Source organism: Dermacentor andersoni, chromosome 7, assembly GCF_023375885.2.
Source record: "Dermacentor andersoni chromosome 7, qqDerAnde1_hic_scaffold, whole genome shotgun sequence".
In the NCBI taxonomy this organism is placed as follows: domain Eukaryota; kingdom Metazoa; phylum Arthropoda; class Arachnida; order Ixodida; family Ixodidae; genus Dermacentor; species Dermacentor andersoni.
In genome coordinates this window covers 27819605-27844892 of record NC_092820.1, presented here as the reverse complement: position 1 = coordinate 27844892, position 25288 = coordinate 27819605, and the positions used below count along the sequence as shown (strand labels likewise).

Genomic DNA, 25288 nt, shown 5'->3' with positions numbered 1-25288 from the left:
AACGAGTATTGTTCAAAATGGCTGACCTGATGCGGCCGTTTAAGCTTCGAGAGGACATTGGTTTGTTCCTGGTTAACTTTGAGCGAACGTGCGAGAAGCAGGGGTTCTCTAGGGAAACGTGGCCACAGCACTTGCTCACTTTGTTACCCGGCGAGGCGGCCGACGTAGTCGCTCGCTTGAAGAGAGAGGAGGCAGAGGATTTCGACCAAGTGAAATCGAGTCTGCTAAAAAAGTACAGGCTGTCAGCGGAGGCGTACCGTCGGAAGTTTCGGGAAAATGAGAAAGGCAAAAGTGAGTCATATACAGAGTTTGCCTACAGGCTTATGTCAAACATGCAGGAGTGGCTCAAAGAAGAGAAAGCGTTTGGTGGCCACGAGAAAGTTCTGCAGTGTTTCGGGCTGGAACAGTTTTATAGTCGGTTACCTGAGAACGTGCGGTACTGGGTCTTGGATAGGCCAGACGTTAGTACGGTGGCTAAAGCCGCTGAGTTAGCCGAGGAGTTTGTGACGCGTCGGGCTCGCGGAGCTAAGGACGGTCAAAAGCGTGAATTTGGCTCCAAGTTTGAGAGGCCGAAGTTCACGCCCATGAGAGCAAAGGGGGACACACGTAGTTCGGATGCGAGTGAAAGCAGTCCGACCAAACGTAAGGAGACGGCGGCAACCGAAGCCGAACGCAGAAAGCGGTTCGAGACGAGGCAAGCGCGCGTTTGTTATGCGTGCCAGAAGCCGGGTCACTTTTCGGCGCCGTGTCCAAAAACAAAAACAAAAGTCGTGTTTTTGTCATTATGCAGCACTGACGAGAACATGAAGCTTCTCGAGCCTTACATGCGAGACCTCCTCGTGAACGGGAAAGAGTGCCGAGTGCTTCGCGATTCCGCAGCTACAATGGATGTAGTTCACCCTTTTTACGTAGAACCCGATATGTTCACGGGCGAGTGCGCATGGATCAAGCAAGCCGTGGAAGCTCATAGCGTGTGTCTGCCCGTAGCGAAAGTACTTATTGAAGGAGCTTTCGGAGCGCTTGAGACGGAGGCCGCAGTGTCATCTATGCTGACCCCCCAGTACCCGTACCTATTTTCGAACAGGTCCGATCAACTCCTGCGCGAAAAGGGGTTTTTGTTTGGTGAGGCTAGCGTTCAGGCCTTAACCAAATCGAAGGTTCGGGAGCTCGCTGCAAAGGCGGTAGTTGCGGGGCCTACGTTGTCGAACAATGAGAAAGGGTCAGAGGCGCAGCAAGCTGATATTCTGAGCACGTCCGAACTGAATATAATTGAGCCTGTAGCGTTGAAGGCACCAGATACTGGAGAGGAAATGCCGGACACCGGAAAGTTAGAAGAGCTATCTGCAGATTTGCTCATCGCGCCTACGTCAGACGGACTTAATAGGTTGCTAAAAGTCAGCCTGTCGGCTTTGATAGCCGAGCAAAAAAAGGATGGCAGCCTAGAAAACATACGCTGCAATGTCAAGGAAGGTATCGCCAAGAAAAATGCTCGTTTTGTGGAAAGAGGTGGGGTCCTGTACCGGAAGTATCTAGACCGCAGGGGAGTGGAGTTCGATCAGCTGATCGTGCCTCAGTGCTACCGTCAGGATCTGTCGCGCTTGTCGCATGGAGGTTCGTGGTCCGGACACATAGGAGTTAAGAAAACTAAGGACCGTCTCTTGCAAGAGTACTATTGGCCAGGGTGTTTTCGGGACGCAGACCACTTTGTGAGGACATGTGACACCTGTCAGCGGGTGGGCAAACCAGGGGACAAATCGAGGGCGCCGTTGAAGTTGGTACCTATCATTACGGAGCCTTTTAGACGGCTCGTTATTGATACAGTGGGACCTCTGCCGGTAACAGCCACGGGGTACAGACACATTTTGACTGTGATCTGCCCAGCGACAAAGTTCTCTGAAGCAGTGCCGCTTAAAGAACTCAGCTCAGTTGAGATAGTCAATGCACTACTGTCCATATTTGCGCGAGTTGGTTTTCCTGCGGAAATCCAGTCAGATCAGGGCACGGTGTTTACGAGCGCTTTGACGACAGCCTTTCTCGAAAGGTGCGGGGTAAAGCTGTTACACAGCTCAGTGTACCACCCACAGTCGAATTCCGTTGAGAAGCTCCACTCCGTCATGAAGCGCGTGTTGAGAGCATTGTGTTTTGAACAACAAACTGACTGGGAGCTGTGTCTGCCTGGGGTGATGTTTGCATTGAGGACCGCGCCGCATGCGGCTACGGGGTTTGCGCCAGCTGAGCTAGTGTACGGTCGCTCGCTGCGATCTCCGCTTCGCATGCTTCGAGACGGATCACTGCCCTCTCCAATGGCTGCAGACTATCTCTTCCACAAATGGCCGCCTCCTGCGCTGGAGCCTCGCTTTGCAACAACATTCCTTTGAGGTGCGTTACAAAAAGGGGAGTCTCAACGGTAACGCCGATGGCTTAAGTCGAAGCCCCTAACGTAGGAATCAGCCTCAGAGTTGTTTGTTACTGATGTTTTTCTTCCTGAGGCAGGATATTTAAAATATTGCTTTTGTTTAGTGTTTCAAAGTCATGACGTGCTTTCTAGTGCAATTTTCCAATTTGTGGACGCGTTCTGAGTGCTGCTAGACTACTGTAAGACTAGGCAGTAGTGTAAAAGGGGAAAGAGCCTGGCAGGGCTTAGTGAGGGTTGTGTCGTGCTTGCTGACTAAGCGGTTGAGTTTCGGCGTAGTTCTGACGCTTGCTGGAAACGAGAACAAAAATGGCAACTCCCGAAGTCACTTTGCAGTGTCCTGTGTGAACCTGAACGTGAGAACGAGGCCTTCTCGTTGCGCTGCGCTCAAGAAACGCCGAGGGACGACCGACTTCAGTTATGAGCATCATCGAGCGACATCCCTCCGGACAGCGGATGCAGTCCCCTGACCATCGGGATCTCCTTTCCCCGGCGCGGCGGTCTGTTACGTTTCGCCTACGACGCGCGGTATAGCCGGCGCGGATGCAACGGACGCCGGGGCTTCATTCAAAGCGGCGGACATTTTGGCCCGTTCCGCGCCGCCGCAACGCCTCCCCGCCACGCGCGTCCAGGCATGTTTCAGTGCCACGTGTCTTCAAGTGTGCGTGTGTGTGTGTGTGCATGTTGGTGCCCACGCTTGTCAAAGCGCGGCAGCCGGGGAGAGGAGCTCCCCAAGTGTGAAGCGAGGAGGTCTGACCGGCACCGGCCAGGCGGATGCGTCACTACACTCGTCTCAACCTGTCTCTCAGCGTGTCCGTGCCCCGACACGTGCGCCTCTGACGAGACGTTCCTTCTTGCCCTCAACTGCGAGAGTATAAAAGCAGCCGCCCCCGGACGCCAAGAGAGAGGCTCCGATTTCTTCCGTCGAGTAACGTGCTCCCCCGTCTCTCCACTTCGGTCGACATGACCGGCCGCTCTTTTGCGATGCTAGAATAAACAAGTTGTTCTGTTAGCAGTCGACTCATGCTTTGCCAGGACCTTCGGATGCTTCCAGTTGTGCCCCAGGCCGCCAGGCCAACGCTACCCTTGGGGCTTGCGACCCATCTGCAACAACTCGTGCCAGCGGTGCATTTGCAACAACGGGTGTCAGCGCTGAGATTCCAACACGCCGCAATTCTGCCACCGCTAGCTCACCCGTCTGCTGCCATGCGCCACTACCCAAAGAAGACATGTATGGCGCGCCCCTGACCACAGTCCGCTATGCAATCAGTGCGGAGAAGCGGGTAACTTCTACCGCCGATGCCCATACCGTGACTTGGAACTGTGATGGTTCGCCGACAACGCATTGTGCCTGCAGAAAGGTGAACGGCCTCGCGATATCGCTGCCCACCTAGCCGGCACAAAGTGGAGCCCACGACAACCATCCAGTTTGCCGTCACCCGGCGGCTACCAAGCCCTTCAACGCCGATCATACACTCGCCCAGCTTGGGTCCGGTCTGCAAGCCCATGTACGAAAAAACTGAAAGCAGCAACCGATGGAGGTGCAGTTAAACGAGACGCTGCCATTACGACGAAGTCTGGAAGCAAAGAATACGCCAACAAAAGACGACCTGACGAAGCCACGTACCAGCCGCAGGTCAACGTGACACAGCTGTGATCCGCCACCAAGAACTAACTGCAAGAGAAACCAGCGACTGTATTCACTGGCGACGTTATTTTCCGAGCGTTGCCTCCCTCTGAGGGCGCAGGTTCGCTTAATTAAGTCTCGGCAATCACACTTTTGCTGCCTTCTTGACTACCACGACTTCGTGACACTATAAACATGGCAGTCCCATAGAGGCAGTAACTGTCGTTTATCTTGTCTTAGCATTCATCATAGTCATTATCATATTTCTTTTAATAAATTTTTTTACAGAACAGACTTATTTATGCACATAGATTCCTATAGGTTATGTGGTCGATGGCGGCGCGGGCCGCGGTGCATGTGCTGCCGTAGAACAAAGGGGATCGCGCCACAAGCCGTCGGCCATTGACATGAAAGGAAGGATAAGTCAACAGTTGAAGAACGCTTTGTGCAAACCCCCTTTAATTACGGTGACACATATTTAAATAGGCATGACATCAGGTGACACCAAGGGTGCTTGGTCATTGCCGCTCTGGGGCGTTCCAGTCGTTGGATACATAGACGAGATAAGACTACCCATGGGTTAGTTGTGAAGCATTTTTATCCGTTCACTTGAGCAAATATATATATATATATATATATATATATTTATATATATATATATATATATATATATATATATATATATATATATATATATATATATATATATATATATATATATATATATATATATATTGTCAAGAGGCGTGATAGTTCGATTGCTAAAACGCTCAGATAGCAGAGCACCGCAGCGAGAGGACACAGAGCTACGGCGACACAGGCACGAGCCTTCCAAACACTCGTCGTCGTCGTCTTTCTCTAAGCAGTGCCTACTGCTCATTCTTCTTCAGTATAATTGCCTCCCCGGGGAAGAGGAGCCGTCTCGGCGACCTACGGGCAAGATAGCACAGGTGGGTCAAAGTACGGCTTGAGTCGTTGAACGTGCACGATTTCGCGCCCTCGGCGGCGCTTATCGGAAGGCTGCTCAAGGGGTTCTACCATATAGTTCACAGGAGACCCTGGTACTTGGACACAAGCTTGGGTGAAAGTCCAGGGCTGGTAGCGGGAACCCAAAGCCAGACTAGTGAGTCAGGGGCATAGGGTGCCGGAGAAGAGGGAATATCTCGAAGGTGCTTCTGTCGCTGCTGATCTTCCGAAGTAAATGTGCGGGCGAGCTTCCGGCACTCTTCCGCGTGTGCAGCAGCCTCGGACAGGGTAGTAGCCTCCGTTGTGTCAGGGCGATAAGGAAGGATGGTGTCCATTGTGCAGGAAGGCTCGCGTCCGTAAAGAAGAAAGAAGGGGGAAAATCCTGTAGTGGTCTGTGTGGCGGTATTATAAGCGTACGTCACGAAGGGGAGAATTCGGTCCCAATTGGTTTGGTCAGATGCGACGTACATGGCTAACATATCGCCAACGGTGCGGTTAAAGCGCTCAGTCATGCCATTGGTTTGCGGGTGGTATGCAGTAGAGGTACGGTGAATTACGCTGCATTCCTTGAGCAAGGCTTCTATAACATCAGACATAAAAACGCGGCCTCTGTCGCTCAGCAACTCTCTGGGGGCTCCATGGCGAAGTATGATGTTACGCAGAAGGAACCAGGCAACATCCCGCGCAGATGCGTTGGGCAGAGGCGAAGTTTCGGCGTAGCGTGTGAGATGGTCAATCGCGACTATCACCCAGCGGTTGCCATCTGAAGTACTCGGAAGGGGCCCATAAAGATCAACTCCGACCTTGTCAAAGGCCCGTCCTGGACAAGGCAATGGTTGCAGTGGAGCAGCTAAGGCATGAGGGGTATTCTTGCGGCGTTGGCAAGCGAGGCAGGAGCGGGCATATTGGCGGAGGAATCGGTACATCCCGCGCCAGTAATAACGAATTCGCAGGCGCGCGTATGTTTTGAGTACTCCTGCATGTGCGCATTGCTGGTCGTCGTGAAACGCTGCACATATATCTGAACGTAGATGCCGAGGAGCCACGAGTAACCATTTGCGCCCATCCGAGAGGTAGTTACGGCGGTATAGGAGCCCGTCACGAACAGCAAAGTGGTGTGCTTGGCGACGCAATGCACGGCCAGTAGAAGGCCCTGATGGGTCTGACAGAAAAGCCAGCATGGCGACAATCCATGGATCCTTCTGCTGCTCCGAAAGCATATCCGTGGCGCTGAGGGAGGGACTCGCATATTTGTACTTTCTGATGATTGGGCTGGCCTGACACTGGGGAGCGAGACAAGGCATCCGCGTCCGAGTGTTTGCGGCCAGAGCGGTACAGCACTAGAATATCATACTCTTGGAGGCGAAGCGCCCATCGAGCGAGGCGGCCTGAGCGATCTTTCAAGGACGACAGCCAGCAGAGCGCATGGTGGTCCGTGAAGGACGAAACTTAGTTACGGCCCAAATGATAGCCAGGCATTCTTTTTCTGTAACGGAATAGTTTGCTTCCGCTTTTGTGAGTGCGCGGCTAGCGAAGGCAACAACGTATTCATCGAAGCCAGTCTTTCGTTAGCAAGAACAGCGCCAATGCCGACGCCACTGGCATCCGTGTGTATTTCTATGGGTGCGCTTGGGTCAAAATGTCGGAGTATGGGGGGTGAGGTTAGACGACGGCGCAGCGTCGTGAATGCGGCATCGCAAACTGGCGGCCAGGCCAAGAGGACTAGCTGCCGGGCGGCGAAGCGACACTTTTTTAAGTTGAGCTGGAGTCCAGCATCGGCAAGGCAAGTGAGCACGCGTTTGAGGCGGAACAGGTGAGAAGAAAAGTCTGGGGAAAAGATGACAATGTCATCGAGATAACAAAGGCATGTCTGCCATTTGAGGCCCCGGAGAATGTTATCCATCGTTCTTTCAAATGTTGCAGGCGCATTGCAGAGGCCGAAGGGCATCACGGTATATTCATATAGGCCATCAGGGGTAACAAATGCTGTTTTCGGGCGGTCTGCGTCAGCCACGGGGACCTGCCAATAACCGGATCGTAAGTCTAAGGACGAAAAGAATTCAGCGCCTTGAAGGCAGTACAGTGCGTCGTCGATACGGGGAAGAGGATAGACATATTTCCGGGTTATTTTATTTAGACGCTGATAGTCCACACAAAAACGAATAGTCCCATCTTTCTTTTTGACCAGCACTACCGGGGAAGCCCAGTGACTGTGTGATGGCTGTATCACGCCGCGTCGAAGCATGTCTCCTACGGGCTCATCGATGACGCGGCGCTCCGTCGCGGACACACGGTATGGACGTTGGCGTAGCGGTGCGTGGCTGCCGGTGTCGATGGGATGAACGACTGTAGAGGTACGTCCTAAACATTGTTTTTGGAGGTCGAAAGAAGTTCGAAATTGGTTAAGGAGGTCAATGATCTGCGTGCGCTGACTCGGAGTGAGATTAGGATCAATAAATGGAGCAAATGTTCGGTCACATACAGGCGCAGGCGCAGAGGCAGGGAGAGCCATAGCGTCAACGTGAAGAGGAGTCGAGTCATCAGGCACATCGTACACAGAGCTCGTGTCGAATTCGTCAGCAAAGCCGAGGCACTCGCCACGATGTAAGTTTGATGGACACGAAAACGGATTCGAAACGTATAGTGCGCTGGAGCCGTGGCGAAAGGGAAGGAGGGCAAAGGGAAGCAAGAAGGGATGACGGCGTGCAGCAAGTTGAGATGGCGTGAAAAGAACTGTGGAATCGCAGAAAGCAGCACAGGAAACGCGTACAAGGGCGGCAGAGAAAGGAGGGATATCAGCGTCGGTGGTGACGAACACCCGAGCAGAAGGTGGAGGCAAATCTTCAGAAGGACTGCCGCAAAATGGAGTCACCGCAAGTTCCGCACGGGCACAATCAATAACAGCGTGATGAGATGAGAGGAAGTGCCATCCTAGAATGATAGCATGAGAGCAGCGGGAAAGAACAACAAACTCAATGTGGTGTAGACTGTCTTGTATGGCGACACGGACGGTACATGTTCCTAAGGGCTCAATTGGGTCACCGCTTGCTGTACGTAGCGAAATGACAGAAAACGGCGTCGCGACTTTTCGGAGCGTACGGCGAAGCTGGTCGGCAATCACCGACACTGCGGCACCCGTGTGGACAAGAGCGTGAACGGCGACACCTTCAGCAAAAACTTCAATGATGTTCGTAGGCAATAAACGAGGGCTTGAGCAGTTCGAAGAGATCGCAGTTCTTGCCTCCGGAACTGCGCCTTTTAGTTTTCCTCCACAGCTGGAGGGCGGCGGACGATGGGGGAGAGGGAACGTCGACGGGGAGATGGAGACCGACGTGTGTTGAAGCTTCGGGGAACAGGACATGAAGGAGTGAAGTGCGGAACTGGTGGCGAACAGCGGGACTGGGAGTCAGTAGTATTCCCTTGACATCTCGCAGTATCAGGAGGATACCAACTCCGCCAGCGGCAGAACCGTGCCACGTGGCCAGCAGAGCCACACGCGAAGCAGATCGGCCGGTTGTCTTGGGTACGCCACGGATTATTAACAGAGGGCTCAGGTAGCGGTGCACTGTTTTGAGCTGGGCGTAGGGGCTGCGGAGGCGCGCAGAAGCCGCTTCTGGGCAAGTAGTTCGCAGCTGGAGAAGGCGAGGCGTAGAAGTCGCTTGTGGGGGTGTAATGCGCAACTTCAGGCGGTGGTCTTGGCCTGGCGACGACGGTAGCGTACGTGAGCGGAACCGGCGCTGAGGGTGGCTGATTAGCGAGAGGTAGTGCGTCGCTGACTTGTTCGTGTATGACGCGTCGGAGTTCCGGGGACAAAGAGCACTCAGACGACTGGGTAGTAGGCAGCAGTGACAGTTGGCGCGCGACTTCTTCGCGAACGAATTGCTTGATTTGGTCGAGGAACGAAGAGTGGGCGGGAGCAGCACTGGAAGTGCCAGTTAAAGCCGAAACCGTGTCTTCGGGCGCGGCAGCTCGGCGCGTAGTAAGGCGTTGTTTGCGGAGCTCATCGTAGCTCTGGCACAGTGTAATGACATCGTCAATCGTTTGAGGATTTTTCGCCAAGAGCATTTGGAAGGCGTCATCCTCTATGCCCTTCATGATATTCTTGATCTTTTCAGAGTCGGGCATGGCGGGATTAATGCGCCGGCAAAGGTCAACTACGTCCTCAATGTAGCTTGTGAAGTTTTCACCCGTTTGCTGAGCGCGACTACGCAAGCGTTGTTCTGCGCGAAGCTTGCGCACAGCAGGGCGACCGAAGACTTCTTTGAAAGAATGGGTAAATGCTGTCCAGGTGGAGAGGTTGGATTCGTGATTCCGGAACCAGAGATAAGCGACTCCAGAAAGATAGAAGATGACTTTAGTCAGTTTAGCTTTGTCATCCCATTTGTTATGCGCACTAACGCGATCGTATGACGACAGCCAATCCTCCACGTCATGGTCGTCGTTGCCGCTGAAGACCGGAGGATCTCGTTGGCGTAGAGCACCGGAGCAGACGACAGGCGATGCCAGGGGAGGATCGGGCTGCGCGGCGTCCTAAGGCATGGCAGAAACGGTAGGGAGCGTCCGGCTGCGGAGTTCCAGGTTTGGGAAGGACCCAGCACCTCCACCAAATGTCAAGAGTCGTTATAGTTCGATTGCTGAAACGCTCAGATAGCAGAGCACCGCAGCGAGAGACACAGAGTTCCGGCGACACAGGCACAAGCCTTCCAAGCACTCGTCGTCGTCGTCTTTCTCGAAGCAGTGCGTACTGCTCATTCTTCTTCAGTACAATATATATATATATATATATATATATATATATATATATATATGTATATATGTGTATATATATATATATATATATATATATATATATATATATATATATATATATATATATATAGTAAACGTATAGAAAAGAAGTGTAGAACTTATAGAAGGCAAACAAAAATGAAGTAAGAATGTACATACCACGTGTGTACATATGATTAGGTTGATGCATGGCACATGGCCTCCAGTGCAGAATAACACGTTTTAAAAAAAATAGATTTTTTCAGCTCCTTTGGCCGTTTGCGCGCTTGCTCGGTGGTTGGACTTGGCAAAAGAAACGTTCGTTCGTTCGATCTGGCTTGCTTTCTCTTTCTGGCTATTTTGTTCTTTCGTTCACTCCTTCTTTTCTTTGTTCGTTCGGTCGTCCGTTCGCTCTTTCAGGCTATTCGTTTATATTGACAGTCATCGCAGATGGTTTCTGCAGAATATTTATTTTATTTAGTTCACTGGAAAGGTTCAAACGTAGCGCCGGTAGAGTTCGTCTTTTTTCCCCATAAATTCTCGCGCGTCCGTGACGAAAACACCCTCTGTGGAAACTACTTATCACATAACGAGACTGCATATATTGTGACGAGTGTAAAGGCAAGTTGCTTTTAAAGTTGTGATGCTATCTATAAGTGCACTGAACCACTTCGGGAAAGCACGAAATGCGCGTATATGCAAGTGGTGTAATCAATCACTTGACAAGGAAATACAAGTGACAAAATCGCCTTGTCATAATGGTTGCTATTGACATGTACTGCGATTATCGGCATCTATCCAACTTAAAGCGCTTTTTTTAACCATTGCCAAACCTCCCATGAATGGCCCTCGCCACCTACCTTCTCTTTCTTCTTTTAATGAGTGATGTCGTGCCCCAGAGCAATCTGCGTAGTAGGAGCATATGACACAGGAGGAGGAGGAGGAATAAACTTTATTTGTACACAGCAGATTTGAGACCTAGGCCTCTACCTAAATGACGGCCTCGAGCCCTTGGGCCCTGGCGGCATCTTCGGCCTGCTGGATTGCCTTGAGTTGGTCTTCCGGTGCACAGCTGACCAACGCGGTCTCCCACTGCTCTCTGGTCTTAATTATTTTATTCTGTATGGGTGCACGAGGACAAACCGAAACCATATGTTGTAGGTCCGCCCTTTCCTCACAGAATCTACATCTATCCGTGTAAAGGTCCGGGTAGTAGCGGTGGTAGGCCACCGAGTTCGGATATGTATCTGTTTGTAAGAGGCGCCATGCCGTCGCTTGCCGTCTATTTAACGAGGGGTGTGCCGAGGGGAAATGGGCCCTTCCCAATTTATAGTGTTTGGTGATCTCGTTAAAGCTGGTCATCCGGTCTCTCTCCGTTCCCAGTATTTGTTACGTGTCGCCTGCTCGGCCTGTCAGTTCTCGAGCCAGGTTGTGCGCTATTTCGTTCCCGGGAAGGGAGGAGTGTGCGGGTGCCCATATAATGTGAATGTCTCGATCTTCACGAAAGTTGTTTAAAATTATCAGTGCTTCCGGCGAGATTCTTCCTTTTGCATAGTTCTTGACGGCTGTCTTGCAGTCGCTTACTACGATGTTAGTTTCCGTGGAGGCTATTGCCAGTGCTAAGGCAGCTTCCTCCGCCACCTCTGCCTTCCATGTTTTTACCGTCCCACTAACTCAGCAGTCACCCTCTAGACTCGTAGCAACTATCGACATACTCTGTCCATTTGCGTACTCCGCCGCGTCCACATAGACCACGTCCCTGGCACTACGGAATCTTTTGTGGAGAGCTCTCGCTCGTGCGTTTCTTCGATCTTGGTGAAACTCCGGGTGCATGTTTCTGGGGATGGGGGTATTGATAGATGTTCCCTTATTTTCCTTGGGATGTCTCTCCGCACTCCGTGCTGTGCTTTGTAGGTTATTCCGATGTCATCTAAGATGTGTCTCCCCGTCAGACTCTGTGTAAGCCTTTCATACTGGGCTACTCTCTGGGCCTCAATAAGTTCGTCTAATGTGTTGTGCACGCCGAGCGCCAAGAATTTCTCGTTTAACGTATTTGCCGGAAGTCCCAAGGCTTGCTTATACGCTCTTCTAATAATGCAGTCTACCTTGGCTTTCTCCGCAGCGTAGAGCTTGAGGTAAGGAACCACATATACAATACGACTGATTACGAATGTTTCTATTAATCGGATGAGATTGTGCTCGTTCATGCCATAGTGCCTGTTGGATATCCGCTTTATTAATCTGATTGTTTGTTGAACACTATTGTCAAGTAGTCTAATGGTTTCTCCCTTATGGCCGTTTTCGGATATGTGGAGTCCCAGTATTCTCAGGCTCTCCACTATCGGTATCGTGGTGCCTTCTACTGTGACCAAAATGCCCGGCCTTTCCCTAATGCTTTTTTGACCCCGGCATGTGGGCCTATAGAGCAGTAGTTCTGATTTTTGCGAGGAGCATCTCAGTCCCTTGTCTTTGATGTAGTCTTCCACCGTGTTTACTGCTGTTTGAAGGATCTCTTCCACATGCCCATCGCTTCCACCCACCACCCAAAGGGTGATGTCCTCCGCGTTGAGGCTGTGTCCAGTCCTTCTATCTTTTCGAGTCTCGGAGGAAGACCAATAATCGCCACGTTGAATAGAAAGGGAGATAGGACTGAACCCTGCGGGGTACCCCTATTACATAGATCGAGCGCGTCCGATTTGGATTCTCCAAGTGAAATCTTTGCGGTACGATCTGTCAAGAATTCTTTGATGTACGCGTATGTTTTACGTCCTACATCCAGCTTTTGGAGATATTGTAGTATGGCCTTGTGCGTGACGGTGTCAAAGGCCTTAGTTAGATCGAGACCTAGTATTGCCTTAGTGTCTAGACTTTTCTCACCCGCATCTATGATCTGATGTTTTAGTTTGAGCATAATATCCTGCGTCGATGACTTTGGTCGCAATCCAACCATGGTATGTGGGTAAAGTCCTCCATCATCCATGTATCTCGTGAGACGTGTGAGAACCACATGTTCCATGAGTTTACCGACGCAGGATGTCAGTGATATTGGCCTTAAGTTCGTCAGTAGTGGTTTCTTTCCAGGCTTTGGTATAAAAATGATTTGGGCTGATTTCCATTGACTTGGAATGCTGCCTTCCTCCCAGCAGTTATTCATGCAGTCCGTGAGAGCACAGGTGCAAAATGTTTCAATGTTCAGAGCATTGTGTATCAGTGGGTGGGCTAATAGGTTCTGCGTCGGATTTTGGACCAAAATATGCCACTGACGCGTGCTTTGCACACGTCAAGCAGAAACAATGCCTATTCTTATTGCTCTACTCATGGTGGTCTTCTAGAGAACGTACGATTGCAAATCGCGCTAGCAAACGTGCATAGCGAAGCTGCATATATGAAGCCAGCTGCGTACAGCTTTCTTGTCGAAAACGATATGACCAAAAAGACCGGCGCTCGAGAGAACACAATTGAGCAGCGTGCTCGGAAGCACAGCTGCTGGGTCTTCGCCTGCAATGCTACGGTGTGGCGCAAGGTCCTCAGAAGCCGGCATTGTCTTCTCATTATATATTTTACTCTGATCTCTAAAAGTAGGACGGGAACATTACTGTGCAGCAGTACGGTGTACACGCTATACCAGTGATTAGGTGTGATGACGATGATTTAATGGTGTCCACATTGAAACAGGGCGGTGACAGTAAACTAGCCTGTTTGAGTTCCTCGGGTATGCTGTGCATGGTTTGCATTCGAGCATTATTGTAAACTTCTCTTTGACGTTCTTTCACTTCCTCAGAATTTCCCTATCTACCTTGCACCGCTATCGACGCTTGTAACGGATACGGTCGTATCAATCTCATCCCTGCTTTTTTTCCACCAACACTCTAAACGTATCTTGCTTATCTTGACTGCAACAACTGCCGACCTCTGCTGCCATCTGCCAGCAAAGGCTACCGATACAAGAAGCCATCGGTAATTCCCCCTCCCAAGTACTCCCTCCCATCATCGGTAATTTACTCCTTCAGAACCGTCCAACACGCGCAAATGTTGAAGTAACGTTGTTTTACACCTATGTTGGGTCACTAGGGACACCCTAGTAGAATATTGCGGACGAATGTTAAGCTGCCTCGCGTTTTCTCAGTCTTCCCTCAGTTATCTGTGTACGGACGGCTACGCATGCCCTGCCACTGTAATTCGGCCACTGAAGCTATGAAGCAAACACGTGACATTGTAGTCACGAGAGCAACGCCAAAATTACTAAGTTGTAGGAAACCTGTGAGTATTACATTAAATTCTGAGGCTTTACGTCCCAAAACCAAAATTTGATTATGGGGCACGTAACTGGGATTGTTGTGGGTGCGGCGTAGCACTGATTTCTTCTGAATACGCTGGCCATAAATTATGCGGCTTGCAAGGGAGTCGTTGGCGGCTCCGAAGTTCAAGCTTTTGATTGGCGATCAATGCAGACGGCACTGCAGCACTAGGGATTGACAAAATACTTCACTGCGATAGCTATTATAAAATCTGATTAGGTCATGCCGGCTATATGATTTACTGGTCATTAGTCGGTTTTGGATGACTTGCTGGTTGCTTTTTGCGCACTATTGTCACTAACACGCCAATATGTGTGACCTGTTGGCGTTTTTTGTTCTATTTTTGCAGGCGAGGCTAGCCCTTACAGACAAATATCGCCATGGCACAGCGACTCTGCACGTGTGGTAAGTGAAGCTTTCTTGCTCGGCCTGTCGACGTCAAAATTATACTCTCTGATTTTAAGTTCTGTAAGGCTTCCTGCTGCGTGCAGCTATGCGGTACCGTCCCAGTTTGTAACTTTCGAAGTGCGAGTATTTGTGTTGAGGCCTTGCATATACCGGGTGTCCCAGTTAACTTAGACCGAGATTAGAAAAAAAAAACCAAGATCTCTAGAGAAATCGTACGGACTGCATAGTAGCCGTAGTCTTGTGTTTCATCATTAAGTTTTTTTAATTGCTTTTAATTAGAGAACTTTTATATTAGTGCTTGAATCGCAAACATGTGAAATCCAAAGTTGTAGGGCACCTAAAATAACCTATAAATCAAGCATTTATTTCGTGCTGCAATGTGCGTGGTTGTTTTTTCAAAGAAACAACACAAGCCCGCGAAATACGCGAAATATGCAATAGATGTGCGCTCGCGCTCCGCTACTCAAGTGCCTCCAAGCAACCTTTCAATGATATACGGCTGCACTCGTTTATCGCCGCATCGTACAAGGCTTTGTCGTGTAGGATGGCTCGAGAGGTTGCGCCACCTAACTCGCGTGGTGCGATAAGCGTACACCTTTAGACAAAGGTACACCGTCTGGGGTGTATATCTGCCACACAACAACAATCATCTGCCTTGCTTGCGTTTCCATTCCTGAAAACGCCGCGCCCGCTACTTTCCTGTCGCGAATGCTATGTCAGGCTGATAACGCGCGTGCTGTTCGTCACTGGGAAGTAGCGGGCTCGCAGCGTTAAAGAAAGGAAATGCGGACAAAGATGACGTTTATTGTTGTGGCAAAAGGGTGTAATATTGCTTAAGAGTGTTGACAAAGGTATACCCTTTGGGGTGTATGCCACAGAGCGATAATCGTCATCTGCCTTGCTTGTGTTTACATTCTTGAAAACGCCGCACCCGCTACTTTCCTGTCGAGAATGCTATGCCATGCTGATAACGCGCGTGCCGTTCGTCACTGGGAAGTAGCGGGCTCGCAGCGTTAAAGAAAGGAAATGCGGACAAAACAGATGACGTTGATCGTTGTGTGGCAAGATACAACCCAACTGGTGTAGTTTTGTTTTAGAGTGTATCTGCGGACTGAAGAACGTTGAGCTCGATCCTGAGGCACTCGGGTTAGCTTTAACCTTCGCGTACCATAAAACAGAGCTACAAAAGAAGTTGAACCAATGTTTAAAAAAACAGAGCGCAAAAGAGCACGAAAAAATGAAAACGGCAGCTCTCGGAAGAAGCCAAAAGAACTGCTCAGTTCATTTCAATAAACTAGAAACCAAAAGTACGTAAGGCGTCTAAGCCGCCCACAAAGAACCATCCAAAGGTCCAACTGGTTTAGCTATTCACCCTTTCTGTCTCTTCAAATCCGGAAAAGAGGCATAACAAAGCAGCTTTTTACTTATTTCTTTCTTTGTCGCAAGCTTTCTTTATGTAAGGATAGGGTGACATCGTGAAGACGCGTAAACAGCCACGTTTTAAACCAGTTTTGAGCGGCTATTTTCCACTGCCACTTATAGCACGGGTTGAAACAAGTCGCCGTCTGAAGCAATGCAGTACTTGCTTCTTTCCAACAACTTGTGCTGTTGCAGCTTTGACCACATTGGGATCTCGCGGCAGGCTCTGCTTATTTTAGCGTTTAGAGCGTCCGGTATGTTAATTTTACTGCTACACACGTGACCTTTCACGTAGCCCCACAAGAAGAAGTACAGCGGTGTCATGTCCGGCGACATTACAGGCCGGGATACAGGTACGTGCTCGCAAATCCACTGTTCAGGGAAAAGCTTGTCGAGCCACGCACGAGACTGACTACTACTACGCGCAGCAGCACCATCGTATTGAAACCAGATGTTCCGAAGGTGCGCAAGTGCAATGTTGCAACAGACGTCGTTCGCGATGCCCTCGAGGATGTCGTAGACGTAACGTTGCGTCGTTGGTGTGTTGTCAAAAAAGATGGGTTCGATGATGCTGCCATCAAGAATACCGCACAGCACACGAATTGGTGTCGTGTTGGTGCCATCCAGGGGGGATTCCTATCACTCCAGAAGTGCACGTTGTGAAGATTAACTTGTGCGTTTCTGGAGAACTTGGCCTCATCCATCGAAAGCACGTGAGTGAGAAATTTCAGTTCTTCACCTTTTGTGAAAATCCAATTGGTAACGGCAAGTCTATTTTCAAAATCTCGGTCTTCAGGTTTTTGATAAAGATGTACATGGTGCGGGTGAACGTGACATTTTTTAACATCCTCCACACTGGTGACCTTGAGGTTCCGGCATCCGCACTGTCGTCGCGTACACTACCGTGAGGGTTAGCCGCAAAGAATGCCAAAACACCCGTTTCCGCCTCTTGGACTACCGTCGCAGTTCTGTGTCATTTTCTTGCGAAGCTACCCTTGTCGCAAAGGACTTCGTCCGTTCTAAGTATTGTTGACAAACTAGGGCGTCCTCCACAATGCGACATCCGGAAAGCACGGCTGCCTTCCTCTTGCCGCCGTGCGCCGGCCCCACAGCCAGGATCCTTTTAGTCTTCTAATCATTCGTGAAGGGCATGACTTTTTGAAGAGCAGGTCACTGGCGTGGTGCCGTTGAGATCTTCCGTTGTTATCTACGCACTGACACGTGAAGCAAAAATGATTTACGTAATCGACAACAGAATATGCTGGCCCTATAGATCCGCAAAAACGCATTGGATGGGCATAGCCTGCGCAAGGTTTGTTGCTATTCCTAAGGGAACAAATAGAATATACGTTCCTGGCACGCCTATCTACACGCCTATCTGCACGCCTATCCCCTTCTACGCTCCGCTACGCTCATCAGTGTGTCAGCGGCGTGCTCTCATGATGCCGCGACCATCACATGGCGTGAAGCTCTGTATCGAGCTGCCGCCGCTCATACAGCCGTGCATCCGTGGCTATTCGCTTGGGAGCGCTTGAGAAGCGGCGCGTGAGCACGCATCTATTAAAAAATTTGCCTATTTTGTGGGCTTTTGTGTTTTCTTGGAAAAAACAACCAGCCACACTTCAGCACCAAATAAATTCTTGATTAGGAGGTGCTTACAATGCCTACAATGTTTTTTTAGATGCCTTCAAAAGATTGTACAATGCGCATTTTCCTATTAAAAGACGTAAAAAGAGTAGAAAAATTCGAAAGCCATGGGTCACACATGAACTGTACCAACAAATGAGAGCAAAAGATAAGCTCTACAGACACTTCTTAAACACCCGCAATCCTGATGATTTGGCCGTCTTTAAACGGTATCGGAACCAACTAACGAAACAACTGCGTACTGCACGTAAAGACTACTTCTCACGTTTTTTGGAGGACAAAAATGTGCCGAGTGAGCTGCTCTGGGACAAATTAAACACGCTATTGCGTCGCGATAACCAACGTACCTGCATTTCTAAACTAACGATTGATGGCAAAGTTTTGCACGAGGTGGAACTGGCTGATGCTTTCAATGTTTTTTTTTTGCAAATATTAGTACGCCACGAAGCTCCTCAAATGCACGTCAATATATCAGCACGCGGAATGAAAATCAATATTTCTACAGCCAGTGAATGTACAGGAAGTAATTTCAACAATAAAAAACTTAAAGAACAGCAGTAGTAGAGATATGGACGAAATTCAAGCAAAACCCGTACAGTATGTCGCAGATATTATTGCACCAGTTTTAACGCATATTTTTAATAAATGTTTGACGACATCGACATTTCCAGTGCAAATGCAAACCGCAAAAGTAGTAGTGCTTTTTAAAAAGGGAAGCCGAAATGAATTGCGCAACTACCGTCCGCTGTCCATCTTACCTATATTTTCTAAGCCCCCTGAAAAAATAATACACTCTAGGCTTGTAAATTTTCTTCATCACTGCGAAATAATAACGAAACACCAGTTTGGGTTTAGGAAGAATATGTCTACAGAATTAGCTCTGCTTCACCAGAAAGAGTATGTTGTAACTCATTTTGAACACAAGGCAATAGTACTCAGCCTATTTGTCGATTTTTCCAAGGCATTCGACGTGGTGAATCATGATGTTCTGCTGCAGAAGCTGGACTTTTACGGTATACGAGGATGTGGATTACAGTTATTGCAATCATATTTATCTCATAGATGTCAAGTAGTCCAAATAAACAACACGCGATCACTAGTGCTGCCACTGCCTTATGGTGTTCCACAAGGCAGCATATTGGGCCCCTTGCTATTTAACCTGTATATAAATGACATTGTTAACCGTAATCAGAACGCCAAAATTATTATATATGCAGATGATACCAGCATATTTTTTCTGGTAATAACATCGATAAACTTATCACTGATTGCAATGATACCATAGTCAAACTGCAGCAATGGTCCTTATCCAATTACATGAAGATTAATGAAAACAAAACAAAACCAGTTGTCTCCCGGCCGAAAAATAAACCTGTTCCTCCTCATGCTGATATTGTTTTAAACGCTCATCCTGTTGAGATTGTTGACCAGATTAAATGTCTAGGTGTTATATTCACAGCCAATCTGTCCTGTGAATCGCATGTGAATTTTGTATTAGCCAGACTTGCTCGAATAACCGGTGTAGTCGGTCGTCTCCGGTACATGCTTTCTACCAAAACAAAAATATTAGTCTATAATTCTCTTTTCTATTCACACGTCAACTATTTCCAACTTGCCTGGGGCACAACTACTTTCTCTAACACACAAAAAATATTCCATATGCCAAAACGGTATCTACGCCACGTGTACAATGCTCGTTATAATACAACCACTGCAGAATTCTTTCACAGGGCACATGTTATTACAGCTCACAAGCTATACTGCTACCGTTTGAATGCTCGGTTTAAATATGGAGTGAAAAAAAGATAATCATAGCCTCGATGCCTTGGCACATTTAGAAAGAAATGAGAAATGTTATACTAGACGTGGAGAAAACTGGAAGGTTACTGTACCACGCTTGAATTCTGGTATGGAGCGTTTGTGTTTTTCTTTGCCATCTCTTTTAAACTATTATCAGTCACTGAATTTTGATTTATTTAGTTGTTCCACTGTCTCACTTGTTCCACTGTTCCACTGTCACACTGTCAGACCTGTTTGCTCATTGACTAACGTGATTTCATCTATTCCGGTGTTTGTTTTTCTAGCTCAAGACTTTTTCTTTTCTTCTGCATTTATCAAGTGTCTTGATATGCTTATCGCTTGTTCATTCTTTTGTGTTGGCTGTGTTTGATTGATCTGGCTCAGGACTTTTTCTTTTATTTTGCTTTGATCAAGCGTCTTGATTTGTTCATCGCTTGTTTATGCTCTGGTGCTGTCTAGATGCTGCCTTACATATGGGTCTGCGAACTTGTCAAGCCACCAAGTGGCAGCTTTTTTTCCGTAGCCCCTCCATCTGTAGCACCTGATGGAAAATAAAGATTTGATTTCATTTAAGGTGCCCTACAACATTGTAATTGACATGCTTGCGATTCAAGCAATACTTAAATCGTTCACTAATTAAGAGAAATGAAATAATACTTCGTGATAAAAAAATACTGGCTTTAAATGCACAAGACTACGGCTACTATGCCGTCGGTACGATTTCTTTAGAGCTCTTGGGTTTTTAAAAGATCTTGGCCCAAGTTAACTAGGACACACGGTATAACGAATGACTCTTTAATAACGCCAACTCCAGACCAATATTATGCTAAAGTAGTGAAGTGATGATGGCTTTGCGTAGGTTGTTACGGCAGGGGGTTTATTTTGACTGCAGATGCATAGCCTTTGTAAAATGTATACGGGTTACCCAGCAGACTTCGAGTGCTTGCACACATGATAAATCCAAGCTTGGGAACTGGATAACTCCGAGAACGACACATATAAGGGAATACATGTTTGTCAATAATAATAGGACACACACACTGTACTCATTCTTACCTCTTGACTGGGAGGGATCCTTCAACTTCTAGTAAGTGCGGCAATAACCTAACCGTGCCACATGCTCTTATTGAATACCGTGCAATAGACAGCCAGCTCCTGACCCGGCATTCTTTCTTAACAAAGAACCGTTTTTTAATCTAAAATAGTCCTATAGTTTTTAGGTGAAAGACACACTGAAAGTCATTTTGCCAGGTAATTTTTAGCACGTGATTACAGCCCTTGTATTCAAGCGCTCTCTTCAACCTCTAATGTCACTGTTATGTTTTCTTGTGTCATATGTGTTTAACGAAACGCAACTGATACAGCCCACATCACTATCTAGAAAATGTAATTACATTATTAGTCTATGTTTTACGCTATTTACAGCGGCACTTTTTAAGCCTTTTTACAGCAATGTCACACCTATCGTGAGCAATTAATTGTCCACGCGATCCACAATTCATCGATAACATTACAATTAGTCGTGGCGCTCTTCTACCATACCTGGGCCTTGCACCATATAACACCGCACACCATCAACTAGGGACACTGGGTCGGCGTAAGGCACTATATAGACAGATAGACTAAAAACGCCTGCAGTAGGCAAGGAATGCTAATCGTATTCAAAAGACAATAAAAGATATGTGGAATCATGTCATAAATTTCAAATAAATGATACGAGATTTAAGGAAGCTACTCAGCAGATATTCTTGTACAACCACTCGAAAACATCATTTGAAGTTCTGCGCACTTCGCTGAGGTCAGAAAAAAGTCTGAAGGTGTCAAGAAAACACAATCATCCTTGGTATGTATCGGCGAGTGCACCAGGATGGTGGTTGCAAAACCGGGAAGATAGGACGCTAACAGTGTTATTGCATTCGTGAGCCGAAAACTGTTTCAGAATATTACAGATTAGTATGCGACGATGGACCAGCATACAGGAGTTGTCGACTGCAGGAGTGGGCAGTACTGCGAGTAACTGTGCGGAGATTCCCTGTGGCATCCCATTATAACGGATACTCAATAACTGGCCCAGAACATACGAATATGTTCGTCGCTTCTGCGAAGCCAACGTATCTTCCAGCTGTCACGGCATTGGGAGTTGACAAGACTGTATCGCTAACGGAAATCAAGAGAAATGACGAAAGCCCAATGAAGCACTGCGCAAGAATGAAGAGCAAATTGGACGAAAGGCAAAACGCTGTGTTACCTCAGCTCGTGATGAACCTGCATCTCTCGTGTTACCTGAACTCCTAAGGCCAAACTCGACACATAAGGGACCACATCGGGCTGTGAAAGCCGCTACCCAACAGGGACAGTTAGAAACTGCTTAGTACATTGGCTTGAATGACACTGTGGAGTCAGCCTGAATAGCCAACGTCTCCATCCGAGGAGTATCAATATTTTCATCCCAAGTATCCTAGCAGCAGGGACCAAAGCAACGTTGACGGAGTCAAGTGATCTGAAGATTGAAAAGAAAAGCGATGGTTTCGGGGAACACAAAGAAGAAATGATTCTCAACGAAGTACTTTAGATTTGTTCCCTGTGCTTACGATATGCTATATCAATACAATGCGATGGCTGGTGCGTTTGCAAATTTTTCAGTATGTGGGTGAATCCCAGCCAGCAATAAATTACTGGTGTGGTAGAAAGCGTTAGACTTCCGTTATGCGCGAAGATTCCTATTGTTTTTGGAGAACTGTACGTTACACCAAGTTCGCGAGAATAAGGTGCGTGTGAAGTGTAATGCGCGATGAATAAATTGCGGGCTAAATAAGTGATTTGCGTGCAATTACTGGAAACCCATTTTCTCCGTATGTTGAGGCATTTTGCGAAGCACGTAGTGATCGGCCACTGTTTGCATAAAGCTCAGAGTGGCACGGACTTCATATATATATATATATGGGATAGATTATATATTATGTTTTTACGATAGTTCATCTGTGTGTTTAATATTGCGTTGTACGAGCATTATAGGAATGCTTGGACGCCATTCTGAGAGAACGAACCGCGACACCTAGTTTGAACTTTCACCAAATGGAATTCATGTCATCAGTAATACGCGGCCAACGCCTCAGACTGTGTGGCTTAATCAAAAGCTATTGCACCTTTTTGTGCAATTGCTCGGGCAAAACAAGTTTGCTTGAAATTGGGTGTTCATTCTACAGGGTCACACATTACCTGCTCTGATTTTTTGTGCTTCCTTTTCAATAGGACGCAGTCGCATCGATTTACACTTGGGTGGAGCCCTGGACGCCTTTTAACTCAGTTGACTTAGGAACCTTAGGTTATGAAACCACTAGCTGCATGTCACTGGGTACGGAACGACATGAGATCGCTTGAGCCAACTTTTCATACTTTACGTAAACCTTGCGACAACTTTTGTATTCGATGGGCCAAATCATCCGAGACTCGGGAAACTTCTCGTAAAGTGCGCTCTATGCATGCTTCTTCCACAGACTGATAGCGATCAATGAAGAGAAGGCGCGGCTAGGAAGAGTTAGTAATTTAAACCGAATAAAACTATAATCCTTTCTCTTCTGCGCAGTACAATTGATGCTGGCGGCTGCGTGGTATATTTGTACCATTCCGGCGAATGCTGCCCCTCCTTACCTCAATGACAAGGTAAGTGGATCGCAGGCTTTATGCATCATGATATAAGTAACGCTTCCAGGCAGACGGACCACCCGCCATACAAAGTGGCAATATAGGCAACGTTCAGTGATTAGGCGTCACTGTATCGCATAGCATAATCTAAACAACTAAAGATAACAAATTATATTTATTTATTTCTCTTTATTTACGATATCTGCCGTGACATTATGGCATTAGAACAGCGGGAGCAATAGAAAAATAGACAAAACAACACTTAAGGAATAAGAACAGAAATAACAAGAAAAAGAAAAGAATTACATGCATTTGCGACAAGTTAGAATTTTAGATGTCATGGATCCAGCAAGTAAATATGAAATTTCTTGCAAGTCATGCAAGAAACAACTCATTGGAGCAGTTTGTTTCACATTAACATTGCATGAACGAAACGATCAATTTTAAAGTCGTCAGGGAAACAGTTCAATTCGCAAATTTTTCCAACATGCTTAAAGACAAGCAGGGTGCGTGGATCACCCGCTCAGAATTCCGCCTGCAAAGTATGAAAGCAAAACAGGGCCGCGAATTCAGCTGAAATTTCAAACGCAAGCTAGTGCGCCGTTCCTCTCGGGGGAGCCCCGTTCCAGTCACAGTCAAGGTCACACGCAGAAATGCCTTTGCGTAAAAAAAAGAACGCAACGTCTCCAACGTCATTGAGCATGGTGGTAAGAGCACTGCACAAGTATGATACTAGTCTTTTGATGAGGCACAAAGTAGGTTCTATAGCTGAGATAGCAGTGTTTAGTAATCTCCTTCTAGGTGGAGGGCGTGTCCCTATTCTCTGGGGAGCCGCCTTCCGATTCATCGGGGGTACCGCGAAGGGCGAGTTCGCGCGCAGCCCCCGCGAGCCGACTCGTTGAAGTACGGAGGAGCACCCTCTATCTGACCCTGATGTGCGGGAACCAAATAAATTATGTACTGCGCGATTTCCTTGCCCCATGAAATCTGAGGGCCTGTTTAGAAACGGTGCGTTCTTCAAATGCTCTAACTGCAGACCTTGAATCGCTATAGATAACATCTCGTGAGCTATCCAGCATGGCTAACTGGCGAATAGTTCACGAGAAACTCTCACAACATAAACGCCACTACATTCTTAAAGTCACAATCACATCTTCCAGTCACAGCCCATGGTTGACCTCGCCTGCGAAACCATGCACGAACATAAAAAATCGCTTGTATTAAAAACCAAGATTCTCAGATTCTGATGGCGATTGGAAAAATTGTAGAAAGCAAGCAGGTTTATGCAACGTAGAAATAGTAACGTGCGTGGACGTTGTGAAGAAGTTACAGGGTTTCATAACGAAGACGACGAAGGGACGAGGGTGGAGAATAAAGAAGATGGCTGACACCATAGCCTAGCCCTACTGTGTATTATTACAAATTGGCGCAGCCGCATTTTTTCTGTGTGGACATTCAAGTCGCGATGTGGGTGGGCTTCATCATTGGAGCAAATCAATGCGGTGGTATCCGAATCTTCACTTTGGCGCCTCAAGATTGAGAGGAACAAGCTCTTCCGGAAGCAATGAGCACTGACGCATTTATCGCCTATATAAGCGCTAGAACGAAGCTCAGTTACGATGGTTTAATTGAGAAAGAAAAAGTGAAGCTGAGTATGAAACTTCAAGATCATGAGAAGTTTGTGCTGACTCCAATTCGAAACTGCACGAAGCCTGCTACCGTTGCTTCGTCTGACAGTGGCGTCAACCCACTCACTAAGTTACTTGAATTGCAACAGGAACAGAACAGACACCAAAATGAATTAAGGCGTTTGCTTGTAAACGTGACTGAAAGAGGAATAAATAAGTCGAGTCTCGAATACGTGAAGCCAGACACGTTTGATGGAGATTCCAGTAGTCCCGAGTCCTGGCTAACATTTTATGAATATGCATGCAATGCAAGCTACTGGCACAGTGATGAAGATGAAGTGGAAAACATGCGACTGTTCCTGTCAGGAACTCCCAAGAGTTGGTACGAATTGCGTGTCAACGCTCACAGCAACACGCCATGGACGGGGTGGAAGCGGAATTTTCTCGGCTCTTTTGGAGAGAACAAGGTATTATTATGGGATAAAGCTATCGCATTCAAGTACAGGTCTGAGTCTGCACTCAGCTATTTTTATAACAAAAGGCTACTTCAGCTCGCTGACTCAGCCTTGCCCGAGACGTCTGTGGTTCCGCTTATCATTCATGGTTTCAGTCCGGACCTTCAGAAGCAAATAGAAGTGAGAGGACCAAAAACGATTGAAGAACTTCTGCA

The 25288-nt window shown here is 47.7% G+C and overlaps 1 protein-coding gene across 2 annotated transcripts in view; it reads left to right on the top strand.

The window, feature by feature from the left end:
- The first annotated feature begins 13297 nt into the window (after positions 1-13297).
- LOC126535436 (phospholipase A1-like) overlaps positions 13298-25288 on the top strand; it is a 122475-nt gene continuing 110484 nt past the window's right edge. For both annotated transcript variants that reach the window (XM_055073126.2, XM_055073125.2), the window contains exons 1-3: positions 13298-13485; positions 14421-14476; positions 22932-23008. In XM_055073126.2, the coding sequence (XP_054929101.1) occupies positions 14452-14476; positions 22932-23008 (102 nt within the window). In that variant the 5' untranslated portion in view covers positions 13298-13485; positions 14421-14451. The remainder of the gene's footprint in view (positions 13486-14420; positions 14477-22931; positions 23009-25288) is intronic.